At 35.8% G+C, this 18,220-nt stretch overlaps 1 protein-coding gene across 1 annotated transcript; it reads left to right on the top strand.

The window, feature by feature from the left end:
* The first annotated feature begins 14,681 nt into the window (after positions 1 to 14,681).
* LOC122696539 (zinc finger protein 106-like) lies at positions 14,682 to 15,801 on the top strand. The gene is made up of 2 exons (XM_043906636.1): positions 14,682 to 15,532; positions 15,641 to 15,801. The coding sequence occupies exons 1-2, from the start codon at positions 14,686 to 14,688 to the stop codon at positions 15,652 to 15,654; spliced, it is 861 nt and encodes a 286-aa protein (XP_043762571.1). The 5' UTR covers positions 14,682 to 14,685; the 3' UTR covers positions 15,655 to 15,801.
* The last annotated feature ends 2,419 nt before the right edge of the window (positions 15,802 to 18,220 follow it).

The raw sequence follows: 18,220 nt of genomic DNA, 5'->3' as shown, positions 1-18,220 counted from the left end.
CAAACTAATTTATTTTTTTTTATCCTTCTTAAAGTTCTTAGTAATATTTTGTTTGAACAAAATCTGGCACCATGTGTCCCAGAAATGGGTCAACCAAATAATAAGTGGCGATACACTATTGACTGTAGAAGTAATAATATCAATTCTTTAGAAATATGATGACAATTATTTAGATAATTTTAAACATCAGATTATTAGATGAAATTTAAACTTTATTTCAGTAAAAGGTTTAGCTTTTGTTATTACTCATAATAGGCACTAACAAAATAATTAGAATGGCAAGCAATACAAAGTAGAACCAATGAATAAAATCTGACTGAAATTGAAAATACACTTTAATCATTTATTATTTTGTTAATAGTTATTTAGTAGGAGACACTGACTCATTGTTGTGGTTCCAACATGGTATAAAGCAAAGCCCTTAAATTTATGATGATTACTTGTTAATAATCAAAGAAAACTTTCCCTTGCCTTAAGAGGCAAGGATATACAATGGAAAAAAGACAACCTCTTTAACAAGTGGTGCTGGGAAAACTGGTCAACCACTTGTAAAAGAATGAAACTAGAACACTTTCTAACACCATACACAAAAATAAACTCAAAATGGATTAAAGATCTAAATGTAAGACCAGAAACTATAAAACTCCTAGAGGAGAACATAGGCAAAACACTCTCCGACATAAATCACAGCAAGATCCTCTATGACCCACCTCCCAGAATATTGGAAATAAAAGCAAAACTAAACAAATGGGACCTAATGAAACTTAAAAGCTTTTGCACTACAAAGGAAACTATAAGTAAGGTGAAAAGACAGCCCTCAGATTGGGAGAAAATAATAGCAAATGAAGAAACAGACAAAGGATTAATCTCAAAAATATACAAGCAACTCCTGCAGCTCAATTCCAGAAAAATAAATGACCCAATCAAAAGATGGGCCAAAGAACTAAACAGACATTTCTCCAAAGAAGACATACAGATGGCTGACAAACACATGAAAAGATGCTCAACATCACTCATTATTAGAGAAATGCAAATCAAAACCGCAATGAGGTACCATTACACTCCAGTCAGGATGGCTGCTATCCAAAAGTCTACAAGCAATAAATGCTGGAGAGGGTGTGGAGAAAAGGGAACCCTCTTACACTGTTGGTGGGAATGCAAACTAGTACAGCCGCTATGGAAAACAGTGTGGAGATTTCTTAAAAAACTGGACATAGAACTGCCATATGACCCAGCAATCCCACTTTGGGGCATACACACCGAGGAAACCAGATCTGAAAGAGACACGTGCACCCCAATGTTCATTGCAGCACTGTTTATAATAGCCAGGACATGGAAGCAACCTAGATGCCCATCAGCAGATGAATGGATAAGGAAGCTGTGGTACATATACACCATGGAATATTACTCAGCCATTAAAAAGAATTCATTTGAACCAGTCCTAATGAGATGGATGAAACTGGAGCCCCTTATACAGAGTGAAGTAAGCCAGAAAGATAAAGAACATTACAGCATACTAACACATGTATATGGAATTTAGAAAGATGGTAACGATAACCCTATATGCAAAACAGAAAAAGAGACACAGAAATACAGAACAGACTTTTGAACCCTGTGGGAGAAGGTGAGGGTGGGATATTTCAAAAGAACAGCATGTATATTATCTATGGTGAAACAGATCACCAGCCCAGGTGGGATGCATGAGACAAGTGCTCGGGCCTGGTGCACTGGGAAGACCCAGAGGAATCGGGTGGAGAGGGAGGTGGGAGGGGGGATCGGGATGGGGAATACGTGTAAATCCATGGCTGATTCATATCAATGTATGACAAAACCCACTGAAATGTTGTGAAGTAATTAGCCTCCAACTAATAAAAAAAATTAAAAAAAAAAAAGACACATATATCTCAAGTTGAATTTTAGTTTTCCTGTTTTTATAGTGAAATCTTATAGCTGTGTTAATATGAATCCTGAAAAAATTAGTTTCTCAAAGTTTTTTTTTTTTAATTCTAATAGCTCTGGTTATGAATGATTTTTTTTTTTTTTTTTTTTTTGGTATGTGAGCATATAGAGAAACGTTCAATACATTATAATTAGGAATTTAATCAGGTCAGTGGAGTGTGAGCCATTACACAGGAAGTACAGTTCCTGAGGCAATAGAAATCTTACGTAGAAATGTATACTTATTACTTTACCGAGAGTGTTTGGGCTTGCAGTTTACCAAAGTGTAAATAGCCAATGGTTTTTATAAGTTGTGTGTAACTTGATTAGCCAATAAACCATATTAAAGTGCACAATAAGCCATTTTACCCTATACAGTTACCCATTCAAGCATGCCATCCATTGAGCTGTGCATGAAAGGACATTTGCAGAATAGTGAAACCATTTCTTTAATGCAGAGTTTCTTTGTTTATGTATCAGCATACAAAATCTAGTAATTAACTGTGGGTCTCAGTTCATTTAATGTGATTGAGCAAGGTCTCAACTCTACTACATTCTATTAGGGTATAATAGCTCTCTTGACCTCTACCTACTTAGGAATAAGTATTTTATCCACCACGGAGAAAATGAAAATAACAGTGGCTTCCTTTCTCTTCATGAAAATGCAAAGTACCTTTTACATCAATTTGTGTTTATGAATGAATAAAAAAAAAAGTGAGATTACTTTTATTTATCAGACCCAAACTGTAGTAAATCATTACATGAATGTGCACTTTTGGTGGTTTGAGTCATAAATTGAAGTCAGCAATAATATTTTCACCTTTTCTTTATGAATATAAACTTCAAACATAAAATAAACATTTCAAATTGCTTTTTCTTTCAACATGCAGGAGGAGAAACAATTTTCTGAAGTTAATAACATTTCTGCAAAGGCTGTGGGGAAATCATGCAAAGCTAAACTGCATAGCATGGAGGGCTGCTAAACAAAAAACTTTTTGGAACTTCTATTACATTTTTTTCTTTATTTTTCTGTGAGATTTAAAGTACTTTCAAAGAGTAAGCATTGTTTTAGAAACTGGATGTCTTATATATCTTGGAAAAGGAGACATTTAAACCATAATTCACTCTTAGATCAATCACAGTCATGAAGGTAAAGAGTTTCTCATGCATGTTTTCTTTGACTTTTCTAGAAATGGGTGGAAGCTCTGTTATTTTTAATGCATGTATTCATTAATGAGAAAAATATTTCAGTGTGTTTTAATTTTTTGATTAAGACATTTGTTTTCCCAATTTTGACTTGATATGACTGTAATTTTACATAGTGGATTAGAAATAATGTTTTTTTCATATTAATGATTCTTTAAACAAACAAACAAACAAAAAAACTGGAAAAAAACATGAGGTAGAATTTTAATGTCTTATGAACAAAGGAACCATATGTTTCAGACTGCCTTGCTCTCAACTATCTCTAGCCAGGTATCACACTGTAGTCGACAACCATCTTGCTAAGTCTAACACCTTGTATTGGTAGATCTAAACATAAAAACTCTTGCTCTGGCATCGTTGGAAGGGTCTGATCAATTCTCTAGATTGTTTTTTCTTTTTTTCCAATTCTACCTACTTCATTTTATTCTCTAAGACACAGCTTATTGTGGATATAGTATTGCAAACAACAATGGAAATAGCAATGAGTAAAACATACAAGTCCTTTGCTCTCATAGAACAAAGAAAAAATTGCCATGTGTCAAAAATATGTGGTTTGCATATTCCTCATTTAAAGTAATAGACCACTGCTGATGGGTCTGTATCAACACATATGGACTGAGGTTAGTAAATTAATAAACTTTTGGTTTATTGTAATGCATATAAATAAAAATTTTTGAATATATTCTATATGGTACACATAATCTGCCATGTTTAGACTGAGTATGTATAAATTTAGTTTGTTACACCCAAAGTAACTCTCTAAACATCTTTTTACCATAGTTAGTAGATCATTTCATGTTATATTTATATGTTAAGGATTGAAGACAAAACAAATATATAGGCTGCAGGTTTTCTGTTAAATTTTTAGTATGACCATAGCTTTCTTGGGAATTTGAAGGCAAGGTGTAGTAGACATTATTTAAATAGCTTTCAATGCAGGTATATATGTCCAAGGAAAATGCTACAGAACAAATTTCATGGAAAATATTATGCAGTGGGCCATAGCAATATCAGTTTTTGCATTTCCTGCCTAGAAAATTAGAATAAGTGAATAATTTTGTCATATGAAATTCTAACTGGCATAATTATGTAGACAGCTACAGCTAAAACACATCTTCTAAAACTGTATCTAAATTCAATAACATCTATCTTATTGGCAATTATGTAAACATTCAGTTTTCTCATTCATTGCATGTCAGAGTCAAATTGCTAAGTGAAATTTAATGGTGCAAAGCACATAAATAGGTGCTGAGAAAAAAAAAATGTATTAACATGGCTGATAATACATGAATGCCTAGCTGGAGTTACTTCATCAGAAATAATTAAGACATAAATTGAACATGATTGAGAAGTATAGAATTTATTATGCAAAATTCTAATTTGTTGTAGAAACATAATAGTGCAAGTGTGTTATCCATTTTATTGCCATATAGTTGTTCATAATAGTCTCTTATAATCCTTTGTGTTTCTGGCTGGATTGTCTCTTGTAATCTCTCCTTTTTAATTTTTAATTTTGTTGATTTGATTCCTCTTTCTTTTTTTCTTGATGAGTCTGGTTAAAGGTTTGTCAGTATTATTTATTGTCTCAAAGAGCCAGCTTTTATAAGCTGGATAACCTGGAACAAATGGACAGATTCTTAGAAAAGTTTAATTTTCCAAGACTGAATCAGGAAGAAATAGAAATTATGAACAACCCAATTACAAGCACTGAAATTTAAGCTGTAATCAAAAATTTCCCAAAAACAAAAGCTCAGGACCAGATGGCTTCACAGGAGAACTCCATCAAACATTTAGAGAAGACTAGGGCCTATCCTTCTAAAACTCTTTCAAAAAATTGCAGAGGAAGGAACACTTTCAAACTCATTTTATGAGGCCACCATCACCCTGATACCAAAACCAAAGACAACACAAAAAAGAAAACTACAGGCCAATATCATTGATGAACATAGATGTAAAATCCTCAACAAAATTTTAGCAAACACAATTCAGCAACATATCAAAAAGCTCATATAAGTTGGGTTTATTCCAGGGATGCAAGGATTCTTCAATATATGCAAAGCAATCAATGTAATACACCATATTAACAAATTGAAAGATAGAAACCATATGCTAGACTCAATAGATGCAAAGTCTGACAAAATTCAGCACCCATTTATGATTAAAACTTCAAAAAATGGGCAAAGAAGGAACCTAACTCAACATAGTAAAGGCCATATATGATAAACCTACAGCAAATATTATTCTCAATGGTGAAAACCTGAAAGCATTCCCCCTAAGATCAGGAGCAAGACAAGGGTGTCCACTTTCACCACTATTATTCAACATAGTTTTGGAAGTCCTAGCTACAGCAACCAGAGAAGAAAAGAAATAAAAGGAATCCAGATCAGAAAGGAGAAGTAAAGCTCTGTTTGCAGATGACATGACACTGTACGTAGAAAATCCTAAAGACAGTACCAGACAATTACTAGAGCTAATCAGCAAATTTAGCAAGGTTTCAGAATACACAATCAATATACGGAAACAAAATAACTTGTATTTCTATATACTAGCAATGAAAAATCAGAAATGGAAATTAAGGAATCAATCCCATTCACCACTGCAACAAAAAGAATAAACTATCTAGGAATAAACTTACCTAAGGAGACAAAAGAATAGTACACAGAAAATTATAAGACACCGATGAAAGCAGTCAAAGATGACAAAAACAGATGGAGAGACATTCCATGTTCCTGGGTAGGAAGAATCAATGTTGTGAAAATGACTATACTAACCAATGTAATCTACAGATTCAATGTGATCCCTGTCGAATGACCAATACATTTTTCACAGAACTAGAACAAAATATTTTGCAATTCATATGGAAACATGAAAGACCCTGAATAGCCAAAGCAGTCTTGAGAAAGAAGAATGGAGCTGGAGGACTCAACCTTCCTGACTTCAGATTATACTACAAAGCTACAGTCATCAAGACAATACGTTACTGGCACAAAAACAAAAATATAGACCAACGGAACAAGACATAAAACCCAGAAATAAACCCCCACACCTATGGGTACCTAATCTTTTACAAAGGAAGCAACAATATACAATGTGGCAAAGACAACCTCTTCAATAAATGGTGCTGGGAAAACTAGACAGCTACAGGTAAAAGAATGAAATTAGAACACTTCCTAATACCATACACAAAGGTAAACTCAAACTGGATTAAAGACCTAAATGTAAGACCAGAAACTAAAACTCTGAGAGGAAAACATAGACAGAACACTCAATGACATAAATCAAAGCAGGATCCCCTATGACCCACCTCCTAGAGTAATGGAAATAAAAACAAAAGTAAGCAGGTGGTACCTGATTAAGCTTAAAAGCTTTTACACAGCAAAGAAAAGTATAAGCAAGGTGAAAAGACAACCCTCAGAATAGGAGAAAATAATAGCAAATGAAACAACTGACAAAGGATTAATTATCAAAATATACAACCAGCTCATACAACTCAATGACAGAAAACCTATCAATCCAGCCAAAAAGTGGGGAAAAGACTAAACAGACATTTCTCCAAAGAAGACATACAGATGGCTAACAAACACATGAAAAGGTGCTCAACATTGCTCATTATTCAGTTCAGTCGCTCAGTCGTGTCCGACTCCTTGCAACCCCATGAATCGCAGCACACCAGGTCTCCCTGTCCATCACCAACTCCTAGAGTCCACTCAAACTCATGTCCATCAAGTTGGTGATGCCATCCCACCGTCTCATCCTCTTTCATCCCCTTCTCCTCTTGCCCCCAACCCCTCCCAGTATCAGGGTCTTTTCCAATGAGAACATTTCGCATGAGGTGGCCAAAGTATTGGAGTTTCAGCTTCAGCATCAGTCCTTCCAATGAACACCCAGGACTGATCTCCCCTAGGATGGACTGGTTGGATCTCCTTGCAGACTGTGCCAAAGGCTTTGATTGTGTGGATCACAATAAACTGTGGAAAATTCTGAAAGAGATGGGAATACCAGACCCCCTGACATGCCTCTTGAGAAACCTGGATTCAGGTCAGAAAGCACGTTAGAATTGGACATGGAACAACAGACCGGTTCCAAATAGGAAAAGGAGTAAGCAAGTCTGTATATTGTCACCCTGCCTGTTTAACTTATATGCAGAGTACATCATGAGAAATGCTGGGCTGAAAGAAGCACAAGCTGGAATCAAGATTGCTGGGAGAAATATCAGTAACCTCAGATATGCAGATGACACCACCTTTATGGCAGAAAGTGAAGAGGAACTAAAAAGCCTCTTGCTGAAAGTGAAAGAGGAGAGTGAAAAAGTTGGCTTAAAGCTCAACATTCAGAAAACTAAGATCATGGCATCTGGTCCCATCACTTCATGGGAAATAGATGGGGAAACAGTGGAAACAGTGTCAGACTTTATTTTGGGGAGCTCCAAAATCACTGCAGATGGTGTGCAGCCATGAAATTAAAAGACGCTTACTCCTCGGAAGGAAATTTATGACCGACCTAAACAGCATATTAAAAAGCAGAGATATTACTTTGCCCACAAAGGTCTGTCTAGTCAAGGTTATGGTTTTTCCAGTGGTCATGTATGGATCACTCATTATTAGAGGAATGCAAGTCAAAACTACAGTGAGATATCACCTCATACCAGTCAAAATGGCCATCATAAAAAAAGTCTACAAACAATAAATGCTGGAGAGAGTGTGGAGACAAGGGAATACTCTTGCACTATTGCTGGGAATGTAAATTGATACAGCCACTATGGAAGACTGTATGGAGATTCCTTTAAAAACTAGGAAGAAAACCACCTTATGACATAGCAATCCTACTCCTAGGCATACACCCTGGGGAAACCAAAATTGAAAAAGATACATGTATACCATTGTTCATTGCATCACTATTTGCAATAGCTAGAACATAGAAGCAACCTAGATGTCCATCGACAGATGAATGGATAAAGAATTTGTGCTACATATACATAATGGAATATTACTCCATCATAAAAAGGAACACATTTGAGTCAGTTCTAGTGAGGTGGATAATCCTAGAGCCTATTATACAGAGTGAAGTAATTCAGAAAGAGAAAGATAAATATCATATTCTGACACATATATATGGAATCTAGAAAAATGGTACTGAAGAATTTATCTACAGGGCAGCAATGGAGAAACAGACGTAGAGAATAGACTTACGGACATGGGGAGAGGGGAGAAGAGGGTGAGATGTAAGGAGAGAATAACATGGAAACTTACATTACCATATGTAAAATAGATCGCCAACGGAAATTTTCTGTGTGGCTCAGGAAACTCAAACAGGGGCTCTGTATCAACCTAGAGGGGTGGGATGGGGAGGGAGGTTCAAAAGGGAGGGGATATATATGTACACCTGTGGCTGATTCATGTTGAGGTTTGACAGAAAACAACAAAATTCTGTGAATTAATTATCCTTCAATTAAAAATTACATCAGTTCAGTTCAGTTCAGTCCAGTCGCTCCATCGTGTCTGACTCTTTGTGACCCCATGAACCGCAGCATGCCAGGCCTCCTTGTCCATCACCAACTCCCAGAGTCCACCCAAACCCATGTCCATTGAGTTGGTGATGCCATTCAACCATCTCATCCTCTGTTGTCCCCTTCTTCTCCTGCCCTCAATCTTTCCCAGCATCAGGGTCTTTTCCAACGAGTCAGCTCTTTGCATCAGGTGACCAAAGTATTGGAGTTTCAGCTTCAGCATCACTCCTTCCAATGAACACCCAGGACTGATCTCCTCTAGGATGGTCTGGTTGGATCTCCTTGCAGTCCAAGGGACTCTCAAGAAGAGTCTTCTCCAACACCACAGTTCAAAAGCCTCAATTCTTCAGTGCTCACCTTTCTTTATACTCCAACTCTCACATCCATACATGACCACTGGAAAAACCATAGCCTTGACTAGATGGATTTTGTTGGCAAATAAAATAGTGCAAGTGTGTCATAGAAAGCAAGAATACCTGTTTCTTTAATGCTCACACTCTCCGTGGAGTACTATAACTGCTTGCAAGGAGGCATAAAACTCTTATGTCAAGAGAAAAAGAGGTTCTCTTGAAGAGATATAGGAATCACTCAAGGGGAAAAAAAATAGATGTTTTCTTTCTAAAAAAGAGAATGTCAGCAAGAAAAGTCTGAGCCAAAAACATGTAGAAAAATTAATATTCTGGAAAAAAGTTCTGCTGATAAATACATTTGGTTTATAACAGATTTACCATTCTGCATATATGTTGAAAGTTCCTGAGTAGTTCTGTAAATTTACAGAATATTCTCTAGTTTACACATATGTGCTTTATTACCTGCAGGGGTAGGATGGAGGCCCTCCAAAACTTTGGTCCAAATGTTGAGACTCAGAATGCAATGCACATACATATGTAGCAGGAAGGTATCAAAAGGTATACTTATTAATAGATAATGAAGCTTTTCTGGGGGAGTGGAAGAGCAGGGACCCTTAAGCTGGAGTGAATATATCATGTGTCTTTGGGTTTTTATTGTGCTTAGGGCATGTTTCTGGGAGTTTCCCTGGTGACTCAGATGGTAAAGTATCTACCTGCAATGCAGGAGACCTGGGTTCGATCCCTGGGTTGAGAAGATCCCCTGGAGAAGGGAATGGCTACCCACTCCAATATTCTTGCCTGGAAAACACTATGGACAGAGAAGCGTGGTGGGCTACAGTTCATGGGGTCACAAAAAATCAGATACCACTGAGTGACTAACACAGGGCATGTTCCTAGAATTAGGGTTTTTGCACACAACCAGGGAATTGCATGGTTTTAATCTCCTGCCCACACTAAAGAGGGTAGTATACATGCAATTTCTTAGATTCCTAGATGTGGGGAAGAAGGAAGAATGAGAAGTAAAAAAAAGTGGGGTCAGATTCATTATAACTGTCATAATTAAATGTGAAATTTGATAATTATGGAAAATTTTACTACTGTCATTTCAGGAACTAACAATTCACCATAGTAACAAGTTTCTAAGAAGGTAAATGAACAACGGATAATCATATAGTGATGTGTTAAGCACTGAACCTATAATTTTACATATATTAAATAAATTTTCAAAAGAACTAGTAAGTGAGGAACTACTATTATCTCTATTTTTCTTAAGAGAAAACCAGTATATAAAACTTAGTAACATGCTTCAATGGCATGTGCCAATGGCATATGCCCAGGTAGAAATTAATGAAGGAAGGATTTATACACAAATAAACTAGTCCTAGAATGTGGACTTTAACAATATATCATGCTTCTAGAAAATGAGACTGTGCAAGTAAATGGATTTAAATATTTTTTTGCTTTTTCTGTTTGTTTCTGATAAATGGGGAAAAGAAAGAAAGAACCCAACGAGCTCTTATTGAATTTATTTAAAAATATTTACTAGGGTGCTTCACTGGTGGCTCAGCTGTAAAAGAATCTGACTGAAATTCTGAAGATGTTAGTTTGATTACTGGGTCAGAAAATCCCACAGACAGAAAAGCCTGTCAGGCTACAGTTCTAGGGTTCGCAAAGAGACACAGCTGAAGTGACTGAGCAGTAAAATAACTACTAGGGGATTTAACGTTTAGTCAAAGCAATTGTAAATTAAGATTTTTGTGGCAATTTAGAATATAAAAAAATCCCAAATATATTTTTCTAAACCTTTATATTAATATTTTCATTTTTGCAAACAACCTCTTATTTCATAAATTTCAAAACTTTGACAGCCAATGAATCAGCTGGAGTTCAGGCAGGATTACGGGTTTCCCAGGTGGTGCTAGTCATGAAGAACCAGCCTGCCAATTCAGGAGACATAAGAGAAACAGCTTTGATCCCTGGGTCAGGAAGATCCCCTTGAGGAGGGCATGGCAACCCACTCTGGTGTTCTTGCCTGGAGAATCCCATAGACAGAGAAAAGTGACAGGTTGCATGCAGTCCAAAGGGTCGCAAAGAGTCAGACACAATTGAAGCAACTCAGCATGCATTCAGGATTATGATAACATAAATTTGCATTCCATCTTTACCATTCCATGTGATTGAGGGCAAAACTTAGCAAATATATATAAACAAATAAGGAATAGCCCATGGTTATACCAGAGGTTACATATTTCAGTTCAGTTCCGTTGCTCAGTCCTGTCTGACTCTTTGTAACCCCATGGACTGCAGAACACCAGGCCTCCCTGTCCATCACCAGCTCCTGGAGTTAACTCATGTCCATTGAGTTGGTAATGCTATCCAACCATCTCATCCTCTGCCATCCCCTTCTCCTCTCACCTTCAATCTTTCCCAGCATCAGGGTCTTTTCCAATGAGTCAGTTCTTTGCATCAGGTGGCCAAAGTATTAGAGTTTCAGCTTTAGCAGCAGTCCTTCCAATGAATATTCATGACTGATTTCCTTTAGGATTGACTGGTTGGATCTCCTTGCAGTCCAAGGGTCTCTCAAGAGTCTTGTCCAACACCACAGTTCAGAAACATCAATTCTTTGGTAATCAGCTTTCTTTATAATCCAACTCTCACATCTATACATGACTACTGGAAAATTCATAGCTTTGACTAGATGGACATTTGTTAACAAAGTAATGTCTTTGATTCTTTATATGCTATTTAGGTTGGTCAGAACTTTTCTTCCAAGAGCAAGTATCTTTTAATTTCATGGCTGCAATCACCATCTGCAGTGATTTTGGAGCCCAGAAAAATAATGTCAGCCACTGTTTCCACTGTTTTCCCATCCAATTGCCATGAAGTGATGGTACCAGATGCCATGATCTTAGTTTTCTGAATGTTGAGTTTTAAGCCAACTTTTTCACTCTCCTCTTTCACTTTCATCAAGAGGCTCTTAAGTTCTTCACTTTCTGCCATAAGTGTGGTGTCATCTGCATATCTGAGGTTGTTGATATTTCTCCTGGCAATCTTGATTCCAACTTGTGCTTCATCCAGTCCAGCATTCCTCGTGATGTACTCTGCATATAAGTTAAATAAGCTGTGACAATATACAGCCTTGACATACTCCTTTCCCTATTTGGTTATATATTTAACCATGGGTTATATCTTGATTATATATATTTAACCTATAGCAAAGGCGGTAAAAATTTACAATGAGAAAAGATTATCTCCTCAATAAATGGTACGTACAAAAGAATATAGCTACATTTAAAAGAATGAAATTAGAACACTCCCTAACACCATACACAAAAATAAACTCAAAATGGATTAAAGACCTAAATGTAAGGGCAGACACTATAAAACTCTTAGAGGAAAAATAGGTAAAACCCCTTTCAACATAAATCACAACAAGAGCTTTTCTGACTCATGTACAAGACTAAAAAAATGAGACCTAATTAGACTTAAAAACTTTTTCACACCAAAAGAAACCATGAACAAAATGAAAAGACCCACAAAATGAGAGAAAATAATTGTAGATAAAGCAAATGACAAGTGATTAATCACCATAATAAACAAACAGCTCATTAGGTTTAATATCAAAACAAACAACCCAAACAAAAAATTGGCAGAAGACCTAAATAGATTTGTCTCCAAAGAAGACATACAGGTAGCCAAGAGACACCTGAAAAGATGCTAATCACCACTAATTATTGTTCTTACTAAGTCGTGTCTGACTCTTTGTAACACCATAGACTGTCGACTGCCAGACTCCTCTCCATATTTCCCAGGCAAGAATACTGGAGTATGTTCCCATTTCCTTCTCCAGGGGATCTTCATGATCCAGGGATGACCCACATCTACTGCAATGCAGGTGTATTTTTTTTACCTCTGATCCACCAGAGAGACTTATTAGAGAAATGCAAGTCAAAGCTACAACAAAATATCACCTCACACTGTTCATAATGGTCATTATTTAAAAATCTACAAGCATTAAATTCTGGAAAGGGTATGGGGAAAAGGGAATCCTCTTACATTTTTGCCAGGAATGTAAATTGGAACAGCCACCATGGAGAACAATATGTAGGTTCCTTATAAAACTAAAAATACAATTGCCATATGACACAGCAATCCCACTCCTGGGCTTATGCCCAGAAAAAACCATAACTCCACAAATACATGCATTTCTATGCTCACTGAAGGAATATTTACCATAGCCAGGACATGCAAACACCCTAAATATCCATTAACAGAGGAACTGATAAAGAAGGTGTTTTACATATACTTATACAATGAAATATTAGCCATAAAAAGAATTAAATATTCTCACTTTCAGCAACATGAATGGATCTAGAAATTGTCATACTGAGTGAAGCCAGACAGAGAGAGTTATATGATATCCCTTATATGCAGAATCTAAAAGAAAGGATAACAAATGAACTTACTTACAAAAGAAAAACAGACTTAGAGATAGAACTTATGGTTACCAGTGGGGGAGGGATAGATTGGGAATTTGGAATGGACATATATACTAATATATTTAAAATAGATAACCAAAAAAGACCTATTATATATCACAGATAATTCTGCTCAATTATTTATAGTAGCCTAAATGGAAAAACAATTTGAAAAAGAATAGATACATGTATAACTTAATCACTTTTCTTGACCCCCCAACATTGTTAATCAGCTATACTCTAATATAAAATAAAAATTTTAAAATGATGAAAAATCATCAGCAGATACAGAAATCACTAAAAAAAATTCAACATCCATTCATGACAAAAACTTGGAAGAAATTGGGTGTGATAGAATGTATGACAAGCTCACAGCTAACATCAAACTCAATAATGGAAAGCAGAAAGCTGTTCCTCTAAGATCAGGAATAAGACAAGGATGCCCACTCTTGTCATGTTTATTCAACATAGTATTGGAAGTCTTTGCCAGAGAAATTTGGCAAGAAATGAAAAAACAAAGATCTAAAGTGAAGAATTAAAACTGTCACTATTTGCATATGACATAATATTACATGCAGAAAACTCTAATTAATGAATTTAGTATATTTGCTCAGTACTAACTCAGCATACACAAATATGTTATATTTTCATACACTAATAAAAAGGTAGCAAAGAGAAATTGAAAAAATAATTCCATTTACAATTTCATCAAAAAATAAAATAAAGTACCTAGGAAAAAATATAACCAACAGGGTATAAGTGCAGAACACAGTTAAGATTGTAAAAGGCACACCTGGATGCAAAGATATTCTGGGCTCATGGACTGGAAGAATCAATATTATTAAAATTTCTGTAATATTCAAAGCAATCTTTATCAATATTCTGAGTATTTTTCATAGTAATAGAACAAACTAAAATTTTTACAAAATCACAAAAGAACCTGATTAATCAAAGCAATCTTGAGAAAAAGTACACAACTGGAGGCTTTTCTGATTTCAGACCACATGACAACACGATAGTAATCAAAACAGTATGGTATTGGTTAAAACACACACACACACACACACACACACATAAATGGTACAAAAAGCCCATAAACAAATGCATGTCAATTAACTTATAAATTAGGAGCTGAGACTATACAATGAGGAAATGGCACTTTTTTTCAATAAATTGTACTGGGAAAGCTGCAAAACAAATACCTTTGATGCATTTGACAAAAGAGCTGCACAGCCAGGAGAGCTCTCTACTACTTTCAGAGAATCACAATGCCCAGGAGAGTAATGGAGAAGGAAACTCTTTATCATCAAATGCATCCTCAGCACTCGCAAACTCCAGTTTGGCAGATGCAGCCACGGACAGCAGCTGTACCTCTGGTGCTGAACAGAATGATGGGCAGAATGTTAGAAAGAAACGAAGAGCCACTGGAGATGGATCTTCTCCTGAACTGCCAAGTCTTGAGAGAAAAAATAAAAGAAGGAAAATTAAAGGAAAGAAAGAACGTTCTCAGGTTGACCAGCTGCTGAGTATTTCTTTAAGAGAGGAAGAACTAAGTAAATCATTGCAGTGCATGGATAACAATCTTCTGCAAGCTCGTGCAGCACTTCAGACAGCTTATGTTGAAGTTCAGAGGCTACTTGTGCTTAAGCAGCAGATAACTATGGAGATGAGTGCCCTGAGGACCCATAGAATACAGATTCTACAGGGATTGCAAGAAACATATGAACCTTCTGAACGTCCAGACCAGGTTCCCTCTAACCTTACACGAGAACAGAAGAATGTTAGATCTCAAACATCTACTGATGGCACACTTCTGCCTAGTCCTTTTTTCCCGAATTTCCTGGAACCTCTATCTTCCCACGTGTCTCCATCATCCACTGGAACCCCTCTCCAAGCAATCACATCTTCTTTCCAAGCTCATGGCAGTGTTCCTGCTCCAGACTCATCAGTTCAGATTAAACAAGAACCCATGTCTCCTGAACAAGAAGAGACTGTGAATGCTGTATCGCAAGGCTCTGCTTGCAGTCTGTCCAAGGAATTACTGCAAGCTAATAGTATGTAAACTTTTCTCTGTGCTAAGGGCAACCCTGTAGTGAGTCTAGGGCAATTTTATATTAGTGATGTAATGTCATACTTGTCCATTAAAACTAAAGTTATTACAGGACTTCCCTGGTGATCCAATGGCTAAGACTCCACACTCCCAATACAGAGGGCCTCAGGAACTAGATCCCACATGCTACAAGTAAAGATTCTGCATCTGCAACTAAAAGAATCCTACATGCCGCAATGAAGATACAAGATCCTGTGTGCCGCAACTAAGACCCCACACGCCAAATAAATGAATAAATAAATAAATATTTTTTTAAAAAGTTAAAAAAAAAAAAAGAATAAAGCTAGGTAAAACTAGGTCACTATTTTACACCATCACAAAAATTGACTCAAATTAATTAAAGGCTTGAATGTTTAAGTATTGAAACCATAAAACTCATTGAAGAACACAGACTGGAAGCTACCTGACATTGGTCTTGGCAATGATGCTTTGGAAATAACTCCAAAAGCAAATGCAGCAAATGCAAAAATAACCAAAAGGGACTAAATACAGCATAGTAGTTTCCTTTCCTTTTGCAAAGTAAACCTTCAGCAAAGTAAAAGGAAAATGTACTACTAGGGAGAAAAATAGCACATCATTTATCTGACAAGGCATTAATATCTAAAATATATGAAAAACTCTTCAGCTCAATAGAGAAAAATTAGTTATTTGATTAAAAATTGATAGAGGACCTGAACAGATATTTTTCTAAAGAAACACAGCCAAGAGGAAAATATACTCAGAATTATTAATCAGGGAACTTCAAATCACAACAATAATGGTATATTGCCTTGCACCAGCTGGAATAGTTGTTATCAAAAAGACAAGATATAAAAGGAATCAGCAATGTCTCTCAGAAATGAGAACACTTGTCCACTGATAATGGGAATGTATATTTGTGTGTCCATCATGGAAAACATAATGGAGGATCCTCAGAATATTAAATATAGAACTACTGTATGATTCAGCAATTTCATTTCTGAGTATTTATCTGAAGAAAAAAACACTAATTTGAAAAGATATGTATCTGCATGTTCATTGCAGCATTATTTATAACACATGAAACATGGAAATAAGAATCCTTTGATAGAAGAATGGATAAAGAAAATGTTGTACATATATACATTAAATTGTTAGTTGCTCAGTTGTGTCCAACTCTTTGTGACCCCATGGACTGTAACGCTCAGGCTCCTCTGTCCATGGAATTTTCCAGGCAAGATTACTAGAGTTTGTTGCCATTTCCTTCTCCAGGGGGTCTTCCCAACTCAGAGGTTAAACTCAAGTCTCCTGCATTGCAAGAGGATTCTTTACCATCTGAGCCACCAAATATATACACCCTGTGTATATTTACATAGTGGAATACTACTCAGTGAAGATAAAGGAGGATAGTCTCCATTTGTGATAATATGGACAGATCTTGGATATTTATGCAACATGAAATAAGTCAGATAGACAAGCACTGTAAGATTTCACTTATATTTAGAATCTTTAAAAAAATGAGTCATGGATACAGAGAATAGATTGGCAGTTGCAAGAAGTGGGGGTTGGGGGAAGAGGCAGGACAAATGGGTGAAAGGGATAAAAAAGTTCAAATTTTCAGTTTTAAAATAAGTCACAGGGATGAAGTATACAGAATAGAGACCACATTAATAATAGTGCACTGTATATTTGAAAGCTGAAAGAGAGTAGATTTTAAAAGTTCTCATAACAAGAAAGAGATTAAAATATCAAGCAACTTTTACAGCAGAGTGGTTGCCCTAATTTTAAGAGAAAATAATGCCTCTAATTTACTTGGTCTCAAATATGTAGCCAATGGCTATAAAGTACTACTAGTTAATAAATTTTATTTTCATTTGTATAATCTATGAGACTATGTCTACCTAGTATTTTTGTCACTAAGTGTGGAATCGAGAAGAGGAATCACTGAATTGTGGATATCTTGTATTTTTATTGGATTGAGACATGGTTTTCAGGAAGATCTCTGTATGATCAGTGCAAGTAAGTAAAGCCTTAAAAACAAACATAAATTCATGTATTTTTAATATGACAAACCTAGTCATCAGTTCTAATAAAGAAAGGTGATTAATATTAGAGTAGGCATAATAAGATGTAAAGGCTTTATGTCTAGAATTACATCAAGTTAATTAACGAATGAACATACATTAAATACATACCATGTGAGGGTTGGTGGGTTAGGGAGACAGATTCAGATTTTAACAAAAACAAAATACTTCCTGTTCTTAAAATATCCTTGTTTTAAGATATCCTTAAAAGATATCTTATCTTTTATCTTTTATCCTTAAGATATCCTTAAGAGAAAAGATATTTAAAAACCCCCAATACGTAAGCATTATAAGGCATACAATGAAACATATGAGAAAACCACTCAATCTAGTCTAATGATCATTGAAGAATTTTCTGAGGATATAACTTAACATCTAATTAAATTATTAGGTTGTTATTGAATCATTTCCCTAGCCTAATAAAATAAAGACCAATCATAGCTTTTTAATTCAATGAATTCTATAGTTCTGCCAGCTCTGGGACAACCAATAACTCAATAAATATTTATTAGTGTGATTGGTATAAATGCTGAATATTATCAATTGAAAGGGCTTTCACAGGTGGCTCAATAGGTAAAGAATTCACCTGC

This window comes from Cervus elaphus, chromosome 6, assembly GCF_910594005.1.
Source record: "Cervus elaphus chromosome 6, mCerEla1.1, whole genome shotgun sequence".
Classification (NCBI taxonomy): Eukaryota; Metazoa; Chordata; class Mammalia; order Artiodactyla; family Cervidae; genus Cervus; species Cervus elaphus.
This window is presented reverse-complemented; position numbering and strand designations above follow the sequence as displayed.